Source organism: Zingiber officinale, chromosome 8B (genome assembly GCF_018446385.1).
Source record: "Zingiber officinale cultivar Zhangliang chromosome 8B, Zo_v1.1, whole genome shotgun sequence".
Lineage (NCBI taxonomy): Eukaryota > Viridiplantae > Streptophyta > Magnoliopsida > Zingiberales > Zingiberaceae > Zingiber > Zingiber officinale.
The window spans coordinates 105,524,738-105,539,764 of record NC_056001.1 but is presented as its reverse complement, the minus strand read 5'-3'; the positions used below and the strand labels follow the sequence as shown (position 1 = coordinate 105,539,764).

The following is a 15,027-nucleotide window of genomic DNA, read 5'->3' as shown; positions in this document are numbered from 1 at the left end:
ATGAGTAATTAATGACCAATCCAATAAATAAAAATTGATTAAATTATTTCTTTTAATTGATAAAACGAATCGATCGATCTTTATCATCAAAATCAAATAAATTAAACTGACATAATCGATTAATTATATTGATGTGATTAATCGATTGATATTGTATAGTTAAATTATCAATTTAAGTCACATAATTACTATTTGATTAAGTATATTTATAATATAATAGTGGACTGATAAATTTTTGATTTAATTGATTTATCAATTTTAAATAAATAAATAAATAAAATACTTTATTACAAAAATTGATTAATTCAATTTAATCGTTTTTACGGCTCACCTCTACAAATTAATGTGTTAATAAATTTATTGAGTCGTTTTACTCATTAAATCCAATAATCCACTTTTGACTTGTTTTTTTACGTAAACAGAGATTTTAATTTTTAATTTATATTTTTTAAAATCCTGAAAACCAAATTTTATTTCTTATAACCTGAAACCAGATTTTTTTTTAAATTTTAATTTTACATCATCCGTAATATAACTTGTTAATCTCCATAAATGTAACTTTTAACACACATATTATAATTTAATTAATATTTAATAGCGTTTACAATTTAGTTTAATAATAATTATTAAGTAAATATCTAACGCGAAAAGATCACCTTTATACAATTTTATGTGGTATTCTGACTAACTCTTTCACATTAATCATGTGAAAAAACAAGACTAAATAATTATTTAAATTATTTAAAAGAACATAATATGAAATCACGTAAAAGTTAAAAATAGTAATAATATTTTTTTCTTTTATTAAACTTTAAAATTAGACTAATTAAATGCATTGATGGAGTCGGTTTACAAATTAAATCTAAAAAAAATTGACTTTGTTTTTAAATTTTTAAATTTTTAAAAAACGATAAAATTAGATTTTTTTTTCATTTTTAAAATTTTATAAAAGCTGAGTCAGCAAACTGAACATGAGAAAATCACGGGCCTCCCTTTATATAAACTAATTATCTTTAGCTTTTTCCTTATTCGCTTTAGTTTTCCCCCTCCTCCTCTCTTTATTCCTTACGTCTCTTCCCTCCCATCGCCTCTTGCTCCGCCCCACCGCCCATGGAATTGCTGCGCGCTCGACCCTCTCCCCAGGCCGCCGCCAGCTTGAGGCCGTCGTATCGGCACCGGTTCCTCTCCGTCGGACCGCTTCGTCGGAGCATAGCGTTGCGGTGTAAAAGAGAGGACCAGGACTGGCCGACCCTGGCTTCCGGGAAACCGGCGGAGGCAGAGAATGGCCCGCTGATGGCTCTTCCTAGCGCTCGGGTTGAACTCAATGGTGAGTTCCTTCTTTTTTTTTTAATTAAAATTTTCTTTTTGAGTTCGTTGACAATGAGTTACTTCGGCGTAGTAATCTGCGGGAGGAGTCGCTGTGGATCAAATTAGGTTTTGTTTCTGTTAGTTCGTAGTGCGGATTTAAATTGCATTAGAAACGATTAAATCCTGTGTCTTTTCGAAGTACCTTCTGAATGTTTGAAACCTTCGATTTGCCCCCGTCCGCCGTTAACAGTGACGGCGGAGTCGAAGGCGGAGGCCTTTGCGACGAACGCACCGGCGTTCTTGGTGCTCCCCTCCAAAATTTCCATCTGTGTAAACGAAGATTTTCTAAATTCGGGGGTACCAAGATAAATTTTGAGGTGTGTTTTGAAAAAAAAAATCATAAATATTTAGAATATTTTTAAAACAGACTCACGGTGGCTGATCGCCTGATCCAAGCAATCCAGTGGGGCCAATTCCATCGGGGTCACAAAATGAATATAAGATTTTAAAGGTTTACATCCCGATGAAAATTCAACGAACCCACTGGCCCATGCTACTTTCGGCCTCCAAATTCATTCTTTAATGAACCGTCAGTTCTGCCCATATAGTTTCCTTGGTTTGTGTTAACTTGTAATTGCAATCGTTATTCTTTTTCTTGGTTATGTTCTTTTACTCTTATCAACTGGTGGCGAATCCTATCTTTTTTTTGGTTTTGACATATTTGATTTCTATGATAACTACAAAAAATTAAATTTTTTGAGAATACTGATACATGCTAAAGATAATATTATAGTTGGTCGTAAAATTTGTGTGGCGCATGTTGATTAGATTTTGTAGATGGGTCAATTTGTGTGGCGCATGTTTACCATCAGCTGGTCATTATTTGTAGAGGAATTAACGACAAAGTCAATGCCTTGCTTTTCTGATTTATGTTTTAGATTCAAATGAAACATTATCTACAATAAACTTCAATTTGCTACATATTATTTTTTTAAGCTATTTTTATTACTTGTGCCTTTCATTATTATCATTATTATCATTATTATTATTTCGTGTATATGCATGTATACATCCATAGTAGTTTCTTAATTGTCATTCTTTCTGATAAGATGTTAATTTCATGTAGGCAATGGAATGGTCTCAGTTTCTGGAATTCTTGATACCATTACTGAAGTTGAAGATTCTAGCCTTTTCTCTAATACCATTGTCAACGAAATTGAGCAAGACAAAGTTTTAGTTTCTGGCAATGTTCTGGATCTTACTGCAGAAGAGAATGAAATTGATGAACAAGAGAAATCCAAGGCTAGTATAACTCATAATATTATTTTTGTTAGCTCTGAAGCTGCTCCTTACTCAAAAACAGGAGGATTAGCGGATGTTTGTGGTTCATTACCTATTGCTCTTGCCTCAAGAGGACATCGAGTAATGGTGATCACTCCAAGATACCTAAATGGTGTTTCGGATAAAAACTTTGTTAATGCAACTGATCTCATGGTGCGCATCAAAGTTTCATGCTTTGGAGGAGAGCATGAAATCTCTTTCTTTCATGAATACAGAGAGGGTGTTGATTGGGTATGCCCTTTTAATCTGGATACACGCAACTATATTCTTCCTTTCTTGTATATGAAATGAGATGAATCTTAGTAATTGACTGATGCTTATTGTGAGATGTAAAGTTGTTAATAATCTATCTGCACTGACATGTTTATTCATTTAGAATTGGATATTCCTTCAGTAATATGCAATTTTCTAAGGTGTAATCTATCACCATCCTGATTCACCATATTTTAATTTCTGAGACTCTTGCACAAGGAAACTTCTTATTTTGGCGTGTTGAAAAGATTCATACATTCTGATTTCAGAGTAGACTGTTTGTTATAAGTGGCATAAAACAATACCTCCTTTTATGGTTATGGTGTTCATTTTGAAATTGCACTTGTTCCATCTTTCTTTTAACCTCTACCTGTTTATTTACCATAATTTTTTTAATCGGACTTCAAATATTTGGTTAAGAGAGAAAAAGCAATGCATCTCATTCTGACTGCCAAGTCGCAAACATATGTTCATGCATGCGTGTTTAAATATTACCAAACAGATGTCCTTCATCACAGCAGCCGTATTTATTCTTAAATAATCCGTCTCATTTGTCTTGTGTAATTAGGTATTTGTTGATCATCCTGCTTATCACAGACCTGGAAATCCGTATGGCGATTCAAGTGGAGCTTTTGGTGACAATCAGGTTTGCCCTAATGAAATTACCAACAAAATATGTGATTATAAGAGTACATTTTCTGCAATCATATGAAAAAGAAATGTTTAATTTTGCAGTTCAGGTTTACAATCTTGTCATATGCAGCTTGTGAGGCTCCATTAGTGCTACCTCTGGGAGGTTATACATATGGAGAGAAAAGCCTTTTCGTTATTAATGATTGGCACACATCACTTGTATCAGTGTATGCACCTACAATCCAACACTAATTCTTACAAATATTGTTGAATGTGATTTGTTTATATGATTATATTCTGGAGCAGAATCTTTTTTAAAAACATTTTCTTGGGAGAACACATTTATTTTATGGCCCAGTATTAGCTGATTCTTGCCTATCAAATTCTTCTGCACACTTCTTTTGGATCCTCAAATAACTCAAATTTGAAAGTCAATTTATTATGAGTATAATAATGTCTTAGGAAGTTTCCTTAGACCGACCATAATACATAATCAACTAGCTGTTTAGTGGTTTCCCAATAACAACTAGATTATAACCAGTGACTGCATATTTAGTGATCTTGTTTCTGCAAAGTCTAATCAATGAATGCACATGAAATTATTGACAACCACGAGAAACTTGGCAACCAATCTCAAGGGTCAGTGATATTTTACTTGCAGTGATGGTATGTATAAGTTTGATGAAAATATAATTAATAATGGAACTGATTCATGTAGATAATATTGTTACTTGGTAGAGCAAATAGCTGTCGTTAATTTGTCTCCATTGAGTGTAATTCCTGATGATGAATTTACAGTTTGCAGTATGTATATAACCTATCTATTTGTCTTGGAACACACAAAAATATGAATTTTGTAACAGTTAAACTTTGATGTTTTAAGCGTAACACTATCTGTTTTCCGGATACTATGAATTGGCTATATTCCTTGAATTTGAGATGCACTTTTGACTCAAGCATACTACTTGCATTGCTTGAAACTTATGTACAATGTAGATAATCCATTTTGTTCACCAAGCTGTTGAAAAATTTATTGAATAGGACTATCATGGGAAATATGCTGCATATTGTATTAACTAAAAGAAACATTCAAACTATCCTTGTCCTTTTAAATGAAAGACGATGATCAACGACTTCATCTTTGTGTTGACGTTACTGCCAAATTTATCATCTTATTTATTTGAGAATTATTAGAAATAATTTCTATGTTGTTTTTTCTTTAATTGTTTACTTCATTAAAAGGTACTCTCTTTTGATGATTTTTTTGAATGCATTTAACTTAGTCTTCTAGCTGCAAAATATCGTCCACATGGTGTTTACAAAGATGCTCGCAGCGTACTTGTTATTCATAACCTCGCCCACCAGGTAAATATATGTTATTTAGATGTTATTTCCAGATGTTGGTACTCATATCTACTATTTGGATTCTCATTCTTTTCACTTTGCTTTCTATCGGAAGGGTGTAGAACCAGCAATTACATTTAGCAACTTGGCACTGCCTACAGAGTGGTATAGTGCTCTTGAATGGATTTTTCCTACTTGGGCTCGAAAGCATGCGCTTGACAGGGGTGAGGCGGTTAATTTTCTTAAGAGTGCAATTGTTACATGCGATCGAATAGTCACTGTCAGTCAGGTCCTTTTCTACTCTTAACATCTTTTCCTCTTTATATCAATCAAGTATTATATATGGTTAAAGGAAGTATATTTCTCTTGCCTGTTATTTTATCTATTTGCCACTGGTGACAGGGTTACTCTTGGGAAATTACAACTTCAGAAGGTGGGAATGGTCTGAATGAGCTTCTAAGTAACCGAAAATATGTTTTGAATGGTATTCAACTATATAAAATATCTCCATTCTTTTTATAAACATAATCAGATTTTAATATAACTACAAAGGGTGTGAAGGTTCTCTCATACTTAGTTCTTTGTCCTAGGAATCACAAATGGGATTGACGTCGATGAATGGAATCCTACTTCAGACAAACATATCCCGTTCCATTATTCAATTGATGATCTCTCTGGAAAGGTTTGTTAGAATGGTGGTTATTTTCACATGTCATTGGGATTGATTTCACACTTTTCTCACTTGGAGTGAATTAAACTATGCAGACTCAGTGCAAAGCAGCTTTACAGACGGAGCTTGGTCTTCCTGTCAGGCCTGATACCCCACTGGTGATGTTCTTTAAAAGTCATCATCAATGACATGTTTATGGCTTATAAATCTCATTGTGAAGTGATGATAATGGTTCGCAGATTGGATTCATTGGAAGATTGGATTATCAAAAGGGCACTGATTTGATCTGTTCAGCATTGCCAGAGTTGTTGCAAGATGACGTCCAATTTGTAAGTGCATTTTTTTTCACAAGTGCTTCCGTTTGTGGCTGTATCGATCTCTTGTTTCCTTCTCACTCGATGTGCTTTATCCTGTTTCAGGTTATGCTTGGATCAGGGGATGCAAAAACTGAAAGTTGGATGCGTTGGGCCGAATCTGTCTACAACGAAAAGTTCCGTGGATGGGTCGGATTTAACGTCCCAGTTTCTCATAGAATAACTGCTGGGTATGAAACTATCACTAATATGACTTTCGATCATGAGAAAGCAAAATCTGATACTTTTAACTTTATTCGATCAGTTGTGACATATTCTTAATGCCCTCGAGATTCGAACCCTGCGGCTTGAATCAGATGTACTCCATGAGATATGGGACTGTCCCTGTCGTCAGCTCCACCGGCGGCCTCAAAGTGAGATTTGAACTGCCGTAGTTTATTTCAGCATAATTCAAATAAACTCCTGACCTCGTTTCTTTCCTTCGGTTCAGGATACTGTTGAGAATTTCAATCCCTACGCAAACGATGGCAGTGGTCAAGGAACAGGGTGCGTACTTTATATATGATATGGTCGTATATGATCTGCTCATTTCCAAAATAATTTTTATGATATTTTTGGTCGGAAACATTGATAGGTGGAGATTCTCACCATTTTGCAAGGAGGCCATGCTAGCAGTGAGTCTCGTAGACTGTCTTATCTTTGTTATTATTAGGACGGAGCCAGCAATTTCATATTCTTCCTTTGATTTTGATGTTTGCAGGCATTGAGGATGGCAATTCAAACGTACAGAGAACATAAAACATCCTGGGAAGGGCTCATGCAGCGGGGAATGTCAAAAGATTACACCTGGAACAGTGCTGCGATCCAATACGAACAGGTCTTTAACTGGGCATTTACAGATCCTCCATACGTTTGATCGGTGGTGGATTTTGTCGGCCTTCTGGTTAATAGCAATTTTTTTATATATATAATTTCGTTAATGCACCCAATTTTGATCTTTCTTGTAAAGTAAATAATGTTCCTATTTTATTTTTCTAGAATAAAGTTCATATTTTTCGAGTTCTTCGTGCCATTGTCTTGTATTCTTAACTTAATTCATTTTCTTGAGCCTCCAAATCCATCAATGGTTATAGAAAGAGGGACCGGAATGTAATTTATGTGAAACTGTGGGGTTTTCTGAGGGGCCAATTTGAAATGTTCTCTTAATGCAACCTCGGAATCGGGGGCAGTGTCGCATTGATGTTATCGTCGAAACAAAATTATAAATCGTATATGGATCGTGGTCGCAGGGTTAAGAACGCCCGACGTCTCCGCCCGGTCTCGAGCAATTCCACGGTTGTTCGGCCACTCTGATGGTTCCTTTGCTCGCCGCCGATCCTGAGCATCCGATTATCTATGTGTGCGTCGCCCATGGTACCACCGTCCTCGCTGAGCTCTCTCGCTGCGCCGCCGATGCACCCCTCGACGGCGACGAGAACCACCATCTGCCTTCGCAGCTCGCGGACCAGTGCCTCGCCTTCGCGCCCCGCTTCCACCGCCAATACTCCCACACTGCCGGCGGGCGGATCTATGCATTCCTCATGGCCGACCCTCTCGTATTCTTCGCCATCGCCGACGACGACAAGCCCCTCGCCCCCCTCCTTCTCCTCGAGCGCCTCCGCGACTCATTCTCCTCCTCTGCGGTCCTCCATCGCCGCTGCTCCTCCTTATCCGAACCCCTCCCACGGCTTTTCCTCCAGGAGGACTTCCTCCCGGAGCTCCGCCGCATGGTGCTATCCCTCGGCTCCTGGACAGAGGAGCCTCCCCCATCGACCGCCATCCCTAATCCCGTTACCAATGTTCCTCTTCCATCGCACTCAGACGAGGATCAGAATCAAAAGAAGAAGAACAGTAAGATGGCGATTTCAGTCGTCGATCGCGACATTGACGATTCCGACCCTGGAAATGGTGATTCGAACTCGGCTCCCAAACTCTGGAGCCAGTATGTTCGGAAAATCATTCTCATCGATCTCCTGCTCTGCTCCCTTCTCCTTGTAGCTTGGATATTGGTTTGCCGGGGCTTCCAATGCATCAGCCATTGACATCCATCTCGATGTGGTTGCTGCTGATCTCTGCTCCATCATTACGAGCTTGAATATCGCTGGTAACCGATCTCCCAGCTCTCCCTTTCTTTATTGCATCAAGTTGATTTACCTTTCCGTTTGCTTTTGATTTCACACCCCCTTGTTTCTCTGTCTGTATCACGTCTGCATACAATTGTTCTTGTGAGTTTGAGGAATTGATAAGATGCTTGAACTTGAGGAATTTCACTCTCATTGATGTAGTTGTTTGATCAAATATAATTTATTAGACTCAAAGATTCTTGGATAGGTTTTGATGTTTGGATTGAAAACAATGGGTTTCTTAATCTTTGCCTAGGAATATATTCTTTTGGCATTTTAACATCCTAAGTGAATATGGAGTTCTTACTTATCGGTATTCATCCCTCAAAAACTAGGTTAATGTTCCAGACAAAGATTGAGCACTACTTTAGCTAGCTAGCAAAATTGTATGAACGATGTGTTTGTTATTCCTATCTTCTCTTAAAGTTATTCCTCCCTTTACTTTTCTTCCACACAAGTTGTTCCTATATCTTCATATTCCTCCCTTTTTTCTCCATTCACCGGAGATACGTAAAAACATTTGATTCGAGGAGTCGTTAAGCAAGCTCCTTCACAAGTTATTTCCGATACCATACTTGAACTCCTTGCAGACGAATAGGAATCAGTCGCTGAGACTTATTATAATTGTGATATAATTCTTGTTAGATAGTTTGTCATTGCTAACCTCCTATATGGAAGAAAGAACGAGTCGGAACCAGTTTCAACCGTTTCGCTTTTGGATGCCATCCTGGACTAGCCCGAATGGAAGAACTTGGCGTCCTACTCCAAACAGACAAAGATCGATCGCCGGTTCTTCATCCCAGCCTTCAGCCCAGGCAAAATCAATATCTCCCATGCCAACATCAGCATCTCCAAGACCAACCGCAGCTCGAAAAGGTTCTCAACTGCCATGTATGAATGTACCACACAAGCACCATTCGGCGCAGCCCCATCCCAGAGACCAAAATAGCAGACCGCCAGTGCAGTCTCGGATGAAGATCAAGTCCCCATCGACAATGAGAGAAGCCTCAAAAGCCCCCGTGCAGATTCAACCGAGTTCCGATAAACAACCGAGAGTTGCTCAGGTGAAGTCACGACCTCCTGAAACAAAGAGCAACCCAACAAATCAGCCAATTTTACAAACAATAGCCTCTCCCTCTTCAGCCATCACATTGCTGCATAAGTTGCAGGCACAAGCAACATCCGTAGAAAAAGATACAAAACTAAGTTCTAAGTCGTCGGGGAACCCCGTAAGGCGGGAATCGAATCTCCGACATGTAACTGTTAATGCCATGGAGAAACCTGAGCCTTCACAACTACACAACGTAGAAGACACATCCAAACAAAGTGAAGACTCAGACTTGAAACCTGAATCCGTCAACATAAAAACCGAAGTAGCCTCGGTATCCAGTGATGTTAACATAGAACAGAGACGGAGTTCTAACGAAAAGGAGCGCAAAATTACAATTTTCCCTGTGTCGAAAGATTCATTCACCGGCGGCAAGCGAGCTATTTACGGGGAGGAGATCAAGGAAGGCCTTTCTACACTAAAACAGAAGATAACTGCTGCCAATTCTGGTCAAGGAAGGAGTAAAGGTTCATCAGTGAATGTCATTACTTTAGCAGGCAAAAACAATGGAGCATCCATGGTTATAGGCTACGACGATAAGCTCGGTGAGGACAATCGCAATGGAGAGACGGCTTTCGCCTCCAGCATCAACAATAATGTTCAAAGCATCAATAACTCGGCCATCGATCAGAGTTCATGCAGTGTTAGGCACCCAGGCGTACACTTGAAGATATGTAACCGATCATCGGAAACTTTGGCTTCCGATAAGGCAATGAAGCCTCAAAATACTGAACCGAGGACTTTCGCGCCACTCCAAGGCCAAATGACCTCTCAAGAACCAAGAATCCGAAGACGATGCCTTCGAGCATTGTTTATGGAATCCGGCGAGAGCGATATCGAAAACCCCCAAAAGCCTCGGCGTCATGGATGCCGCTTCAGCTGTGAAGAGAAGAGGAAAATGGAGAAGGGTACAAGTAGAGGGAGCTGAAAAGTCGATTGAATTCCGAATTGTGTGCTGATGTATCAATGCTAAGTCATGTTCTATGATTTTATCTTCTACTTTCTATTAGTTCTTTTCACTGTCACAGTGTCTTTATATGGAGCAAAACAATATCGAAGGTGAAGTAGAAAAAGGAAAATTTAGCTCCAATCGACAATAACCGACAAGCAGATGAGTTCAAGAAGAAGAGCTCGATCATTCCACAACCTCTCAAACCAAGAACATATCCTAGTGGCTCGAGTAAAATCTTTGACTAGGGGACTTTTTATCCCAACTCACACAATCTATGGATGAGTTCAGTCTGAAGACTTTAGTAGACTTGCGAGAGGGCATAATTGTATATGAATTGACCTTCGTAAATAAATTTGATGTTTAATTTGATAAAATCTTATTTACCGTTCAATACATATAAAATTAATTAAATAAATAAACTTGAACCACTCATTAAATAAACAAACAAGTTTGAATATATACGTTTAGCTTGTTAATATTTATGAGCAACGTTCATGAATAATATTCGTTAACAATATTCATTAGTCAAACTTTTATCAACATATAAATAAAAAAATATTTTAAAATGATCAAATAAGTAAAAGTAAACAATCAAATTCAAATCAAACTTGAATTTAGAGCTTGATAACATCTAAATGAACCAACCTCAAATCAAGCTTGAATTGAGAGTTCAATAACATATAAACTAACCAAGCTTAAGTAAAACTTGAACTAAGTTCAAGCTCATAAAAAATAAACCAACTCAAAGTTTAAATAATATTTCAAAGACTTTATTCATTTTAGGCTTGGCTAAATTCAATTATTTTATCAAATAAGATTAAACATTCCAAAAGTTAGTTCAGCTTAACTTATTTACGGTCGTACGAGAGATAAGTCAAATGAAAGGAAAACCTTTGCTTAGATTCAATTGAGTGAACAGTTCATTCGTCTACTTAGGAGTCGACTAAATGCAAGAGTTTAAAGAATGTAATGTAGAAATAGTCCATTAAAATTGAATCTAGTTGACTAAAGAGTCATTTGGGTTAGTTGTGAATTGTACGAAGATTAAAGTAAAAAATGCACTCCATTTTTTTAAAATCATCAAAGCTCCACTTTGATTTTTTTTTTATGCACTCCATCCTTATTAGTACCCTGTTTCTATTTTTATTTTCCGTCTAAATTTTAAATCAGCTAGACACGTTGTTTTCAGGTTTTGTCCTATATGCAAATGACTTTTATACTCTTAATTTCTTTATTTGTATTTGATCCTGCCCCGAAGCTGAGTGAATGACTATCGGGAAGTATCGCTGATGTGGATCTCCGTATGTGGTGGAAACGTCTCGTTCCTGCAATCACAAGTCGTTAGTGCCAAGCCGGGAAGGGGTTCCCGGCGACGACCCTCCGACGCTCAAGTCACACAATCGGCCCGAAGAGAAATGAAAGGAATGAAGAAGTGAAATAGTGGTGCTCAGATACGTATCTGCGCGTACCTCTGCGGATAACCACTCCTCTTCTTATATAGAGCTTCGATGAGTTGACTGCACATTTCCCGGATGGACGTGACTTCCTAAGCTTTCCTCAATAGCTAACATCGGGAAAGGATCCCTGACACCTTACCTTAAAGGGGCAGACGCATTTACACTAGGGCGGCGCAATCTTCGTCCGTACGATTTCCTGTCCATTCGCACCGTCAGCCGACGACATTGACTCCCAAAAGGATGTTAAGACATATTTCTCTTCCCTTCTTAAATGTCAGCCGCTAATCTGATGGTACTTTCTTTGATCTATCCGGCCAGCCCGCTCTTTGACATTCTACGTACATATATATTTCGATCGGATTGAGCTTCATTCTCTCGGCTCGTCCTAGATTCAGATCGACTTCTTTGAACTCTTTAACCTGGTCAGGTTGTGGGCTCGGCCTTACCATCGGGAGCTTATTCTGCCGATCGGCCACATGGGCCTGCCGCTCGGCTCGTCTCTTAGCTGATTTTCCTTTGACCTTGACGACCATCCGATCGTTGAACCTCCTCAGCGAAGGGCCCCCCTATGTCATCGCCGGATCATATGCCTCCCCTTTAAGTCTAGTCGAAGGAGGTCATAAGTCCGACTGACTGGACCCACTGGTACGAGAAGACCTCCTCTGTCGGGTCGACTGTGACCCTTGGCCAGCGCTCGGTTACCTAGCCTCGGTTCTCCTTTCGATGAAGTGTTCTTGGCCGGCCGATCGGCCGAGAACGGAGGACTGTCCGAGCTGCATAACTTGCTTGATCGGCTTATGGGGTCGTTGCCTGGGTAATCTCCGCGAAATCTCTAGGAAACCGTATCATTCTGGCGCATTAATGTGTCGCATGCCTCTTTAATTATCCCGACAACTGCCCTATCGATGCACGCCACGCGTCCCTCCCTGCCGACGCATGTTTGAGGCGACAGGCTAGGATGTGACCTTTGAGTTCATTTGAATTTTAAACGGCTGGATCTGCTTCTAGGTGTCTGTGCTGTTGATCAAACGGCTGAGCGAAGTCTCTTGGTTTTTATAAGCTTATCGCTGCTGTCTCCTCTTTTTCTTGCTTTTGTTTCTGGCGACTGCGTTCGTGCTCTTCAGCAATTTTTCTCGTGTTCTTCAGCGAACCCCTTGCGTTCTCCAGCAAACCCTTTTGCTTCTTGTCATTCCTATTCCAGGTGAGTTCATTGTCTTCTTCCATAACCCCTTACTGCTTGGTCCTTTGTGATTGTCCAGTGGGCTTCTGTTCTTGCTTCTGCCTTCTTTTTCTTTTTGCATTTTCTCCCGACTCTTCTCGTTCTCTCCCTTTTATCATGGCTGGTACATCACAGCTTTCTTCTGCTTCGGGTCCTTGGTATGAGACTATGGAGTCACGGTTTGATGAAGATGATGCCCGAACCCTAGCCAATACCTTTGAACTCCCTCCTGGCTACGAGATACATGTCCCACTAGCCACCGATTGTCCTTCTGCTCCGCCGACCGGCTGTGTCTGCTTTTTCCGCGACCAATTTACTGCCGGTCTGCGGCTTCCTCTTCATCCCTTCATCCTTGATGTTTGTAGATACTTCGGTCTATCCCCTTCTCAGCTAGTTCCCAACTTCTTTCGCCTCCTATGCGGGGTAATTATCTTGTTCCGACTACATCGCATTCCTCTAACCCCTTCGATCTTCCACTTTTTTTATTACCCCAAGCTATCCGATCAGCCAGGCACTTTCCTCTTACAAGATCGACCGGGCTTGGTCTTTTTTGATAAGATGTCTTCCTCCAATAAACATTGGAGAGAATAGTTCTTCTTCGTACTCTTCCCCGATTGACCCTCCTTCCAGACCACTTGGCAACTTTCCCTGGGTCCTCAACCCTCATTGTCTCGGTACAAGAATACTCCTGCTTATTTGCTTGCTACTTCCATGCTGGCTGGCCAGAAGTTCAACATTCACAAGTTGCTGGAGGAAGGAGTTTTGGCCCTTTTCGGCCTTAGCCCGATTAGCCCATCCGAGCCAATCAACCTAGGTATATAATCCCCTTACCTTTTTCCTCTTTATCTAACTTATTTCTCTTTTTATTTTGCAGCTGACATCATGATGAGGGCGCGCTTGATCGGACAATCGAAACTCACCAATGTCGATATTGATAAGGTAGTGGTTGAAGTCCTGGCTAAATGGGGGTTTCAACCGTCAGATCTTCCCGAGCAGCCAATACCCACTCCAGGGCTCACTCAGGAAGCGGGAGGGGAGTCGAATGTAGTGCCGGTCGGCTTAGCGGCGGTGGAAGAGCCAATCGCAGAGCCTACGGTGGCTCAACTTGTTCTGGAGGAGGGCTCACAATCTGAGGCGCCGCTCGAGAATGCACGTAAAAGGCGGCGGGCTAAACAAGCTGCTTGCTCGGCGTCTTCAGCTGAAAGGGTAGTCGGTCGGACTGGCGTTTCTGGCCCAATGTCGTCAGAGGCCGTCCACGTCTCATCCGACCGCACACCTTCCGACCCTCTCGTCGACTCTCCCGCCGCTAGTCTGCCGCCCTTATCGGCTCAAGGCCGCATTCTGAGGTCAAGCATCAACCCCGTACCCACCTCCTCTCGTGCGGGCCGATCGGTTTCTTCCCATCCGGCCACAGCTTGTCGAAGACATGTAACGGCTACGCTACACCTTCCGACTGAAGACCTTTCAGCGCCAGGCAGCTCAGCTGATCAGACTGAACACCGTATTATCGTCAGAGGCCAATTAGCGGAGATATGGGAAGATGTCCGCGCCCGGGCGGCCGCCGCTCCTCCTGGAATGTTAGCCAACAGTTATACTAAGCAGATTACCGGGGTAAGCTTCACTTTTGACCTTTGCACTTATTAATTTAGCCTTGCTTATGACCCACTCCTGCTCCTGCTTTTGACTTCCACAGTTTTGGGTAGACAGCCTGGCTATGAGCCAGAGGCTCGCCTTCGTGTAAGATGAGCTGAAACGGTTACAGGAAGCACCCGGCCAGTCGGGAACCACTCATGGTTTAAATGACACCCAGGTGGCTCAACTGCAGACGACCTGGCTAAGAGCGAGGAACTACTGACTGCCGAGCGGGGCAAGAGCGCTGAGCAAGCCGGGTACATTGACCGACTTAAAAAAGAGATATCCACCTTTGAGGGCAAGATTACCCTGGCCACCAACCGTAAGCAAAGGGCTGTCGAGGATTTGGAGAAGAAGAATGTGGAAACCCGGGCTCTCGAGCAAAAATTAAAGCAAACTGAAGACAAGTTAAAAAATGTTGAAGGTCTACTGTTATCCGAGCAGAAGGCTCGCGAGTTTGAGGAGGCTACTTTAAGAAGCCAGCGGTCCGACAAAGACGCCGACCTTGCGATGGTGAAAGCGGACCTAGAGAGCGCCCAGTCGGCCCTGGAGACCTACAAAGAAAATGAGCCCAGTCGCTTCGAAAAGATGAAGGTGGCTTACATCCGGTCTGACACTTTCGTGGATAAGTTCGT

The 15,027-nt window shown here is 40.8% G+C and overlaps 3 protein-coding genes across 3 annotated transcripts; all 3 read left to right on the top strand.

The window, feature by feature from the left end:
- Positions 1-1,043: 1,043 nt before the first annotated feature.
- LOC122016507 (starch synthase 1, chloroplastic/amyloplastic-like) lies at positions 1,044-6,921 on the top strand. The gene is made up of 15 exons (XM_042573831.1): positions 1,044-1,327; positions 2,435-2,880; positions 3,470-3,547; positions 3,637-3,761; positions 4,818-4,899; positions 4,994-5,167; positions 5,281-5,362; positions 5,469-5,560; positions 5,644-5,706; positions 5,788-5,877; positions 5,968-6,092; positions 6,167-6,275; positions 6,353-6,408; positions 6,497-6,536; positions 6,623-6,921. Exons 1-15 carry the CDS (start codon positions 1,111-1,113, stop codon positions 6,776-6,778), a joined length of 1,935 nt encoding a protein of 644 aa, XP_042429765.1. The 5' UTR covers positions 1,044-1,110; the 3' UTR covers positions 6,779-6,921.
- Positions 6,922-7,149: 228 nt separating this feature from the next.
- Positions 7,150-8,171, top strand: LOC122016508 (phytolongin Phyl1.2-like). Its single transcript, XM_042573832.1, has one exon. It carries the CDS (start codon positions 7,215-7,217, stop codon positions 7,941-7,943), a length of 729 nt encoding a protein of 242 aa, XP_042429766.1. The 5' UTR covers positions 7,150-7,214; the 3' UTR covers positions 7,944-8,171.
- A 524-nt stretch (positions 8,172-8,695) lies between these two features.
- Positions 8,696-10,060, top strand: LOC122014133 (nucleolar protein dao-5-like). The gene has a single exon (XM_042570315.1). It carries the CDS (start codon positions 8,696-8,698, stop codon positions 10,058-10,060), a length of 1,365 nt encoding a protein of 454 aa, XP_042426249.1.
- Positions 10,061-15,027: the final 4,967 nt, after the last annotated feature.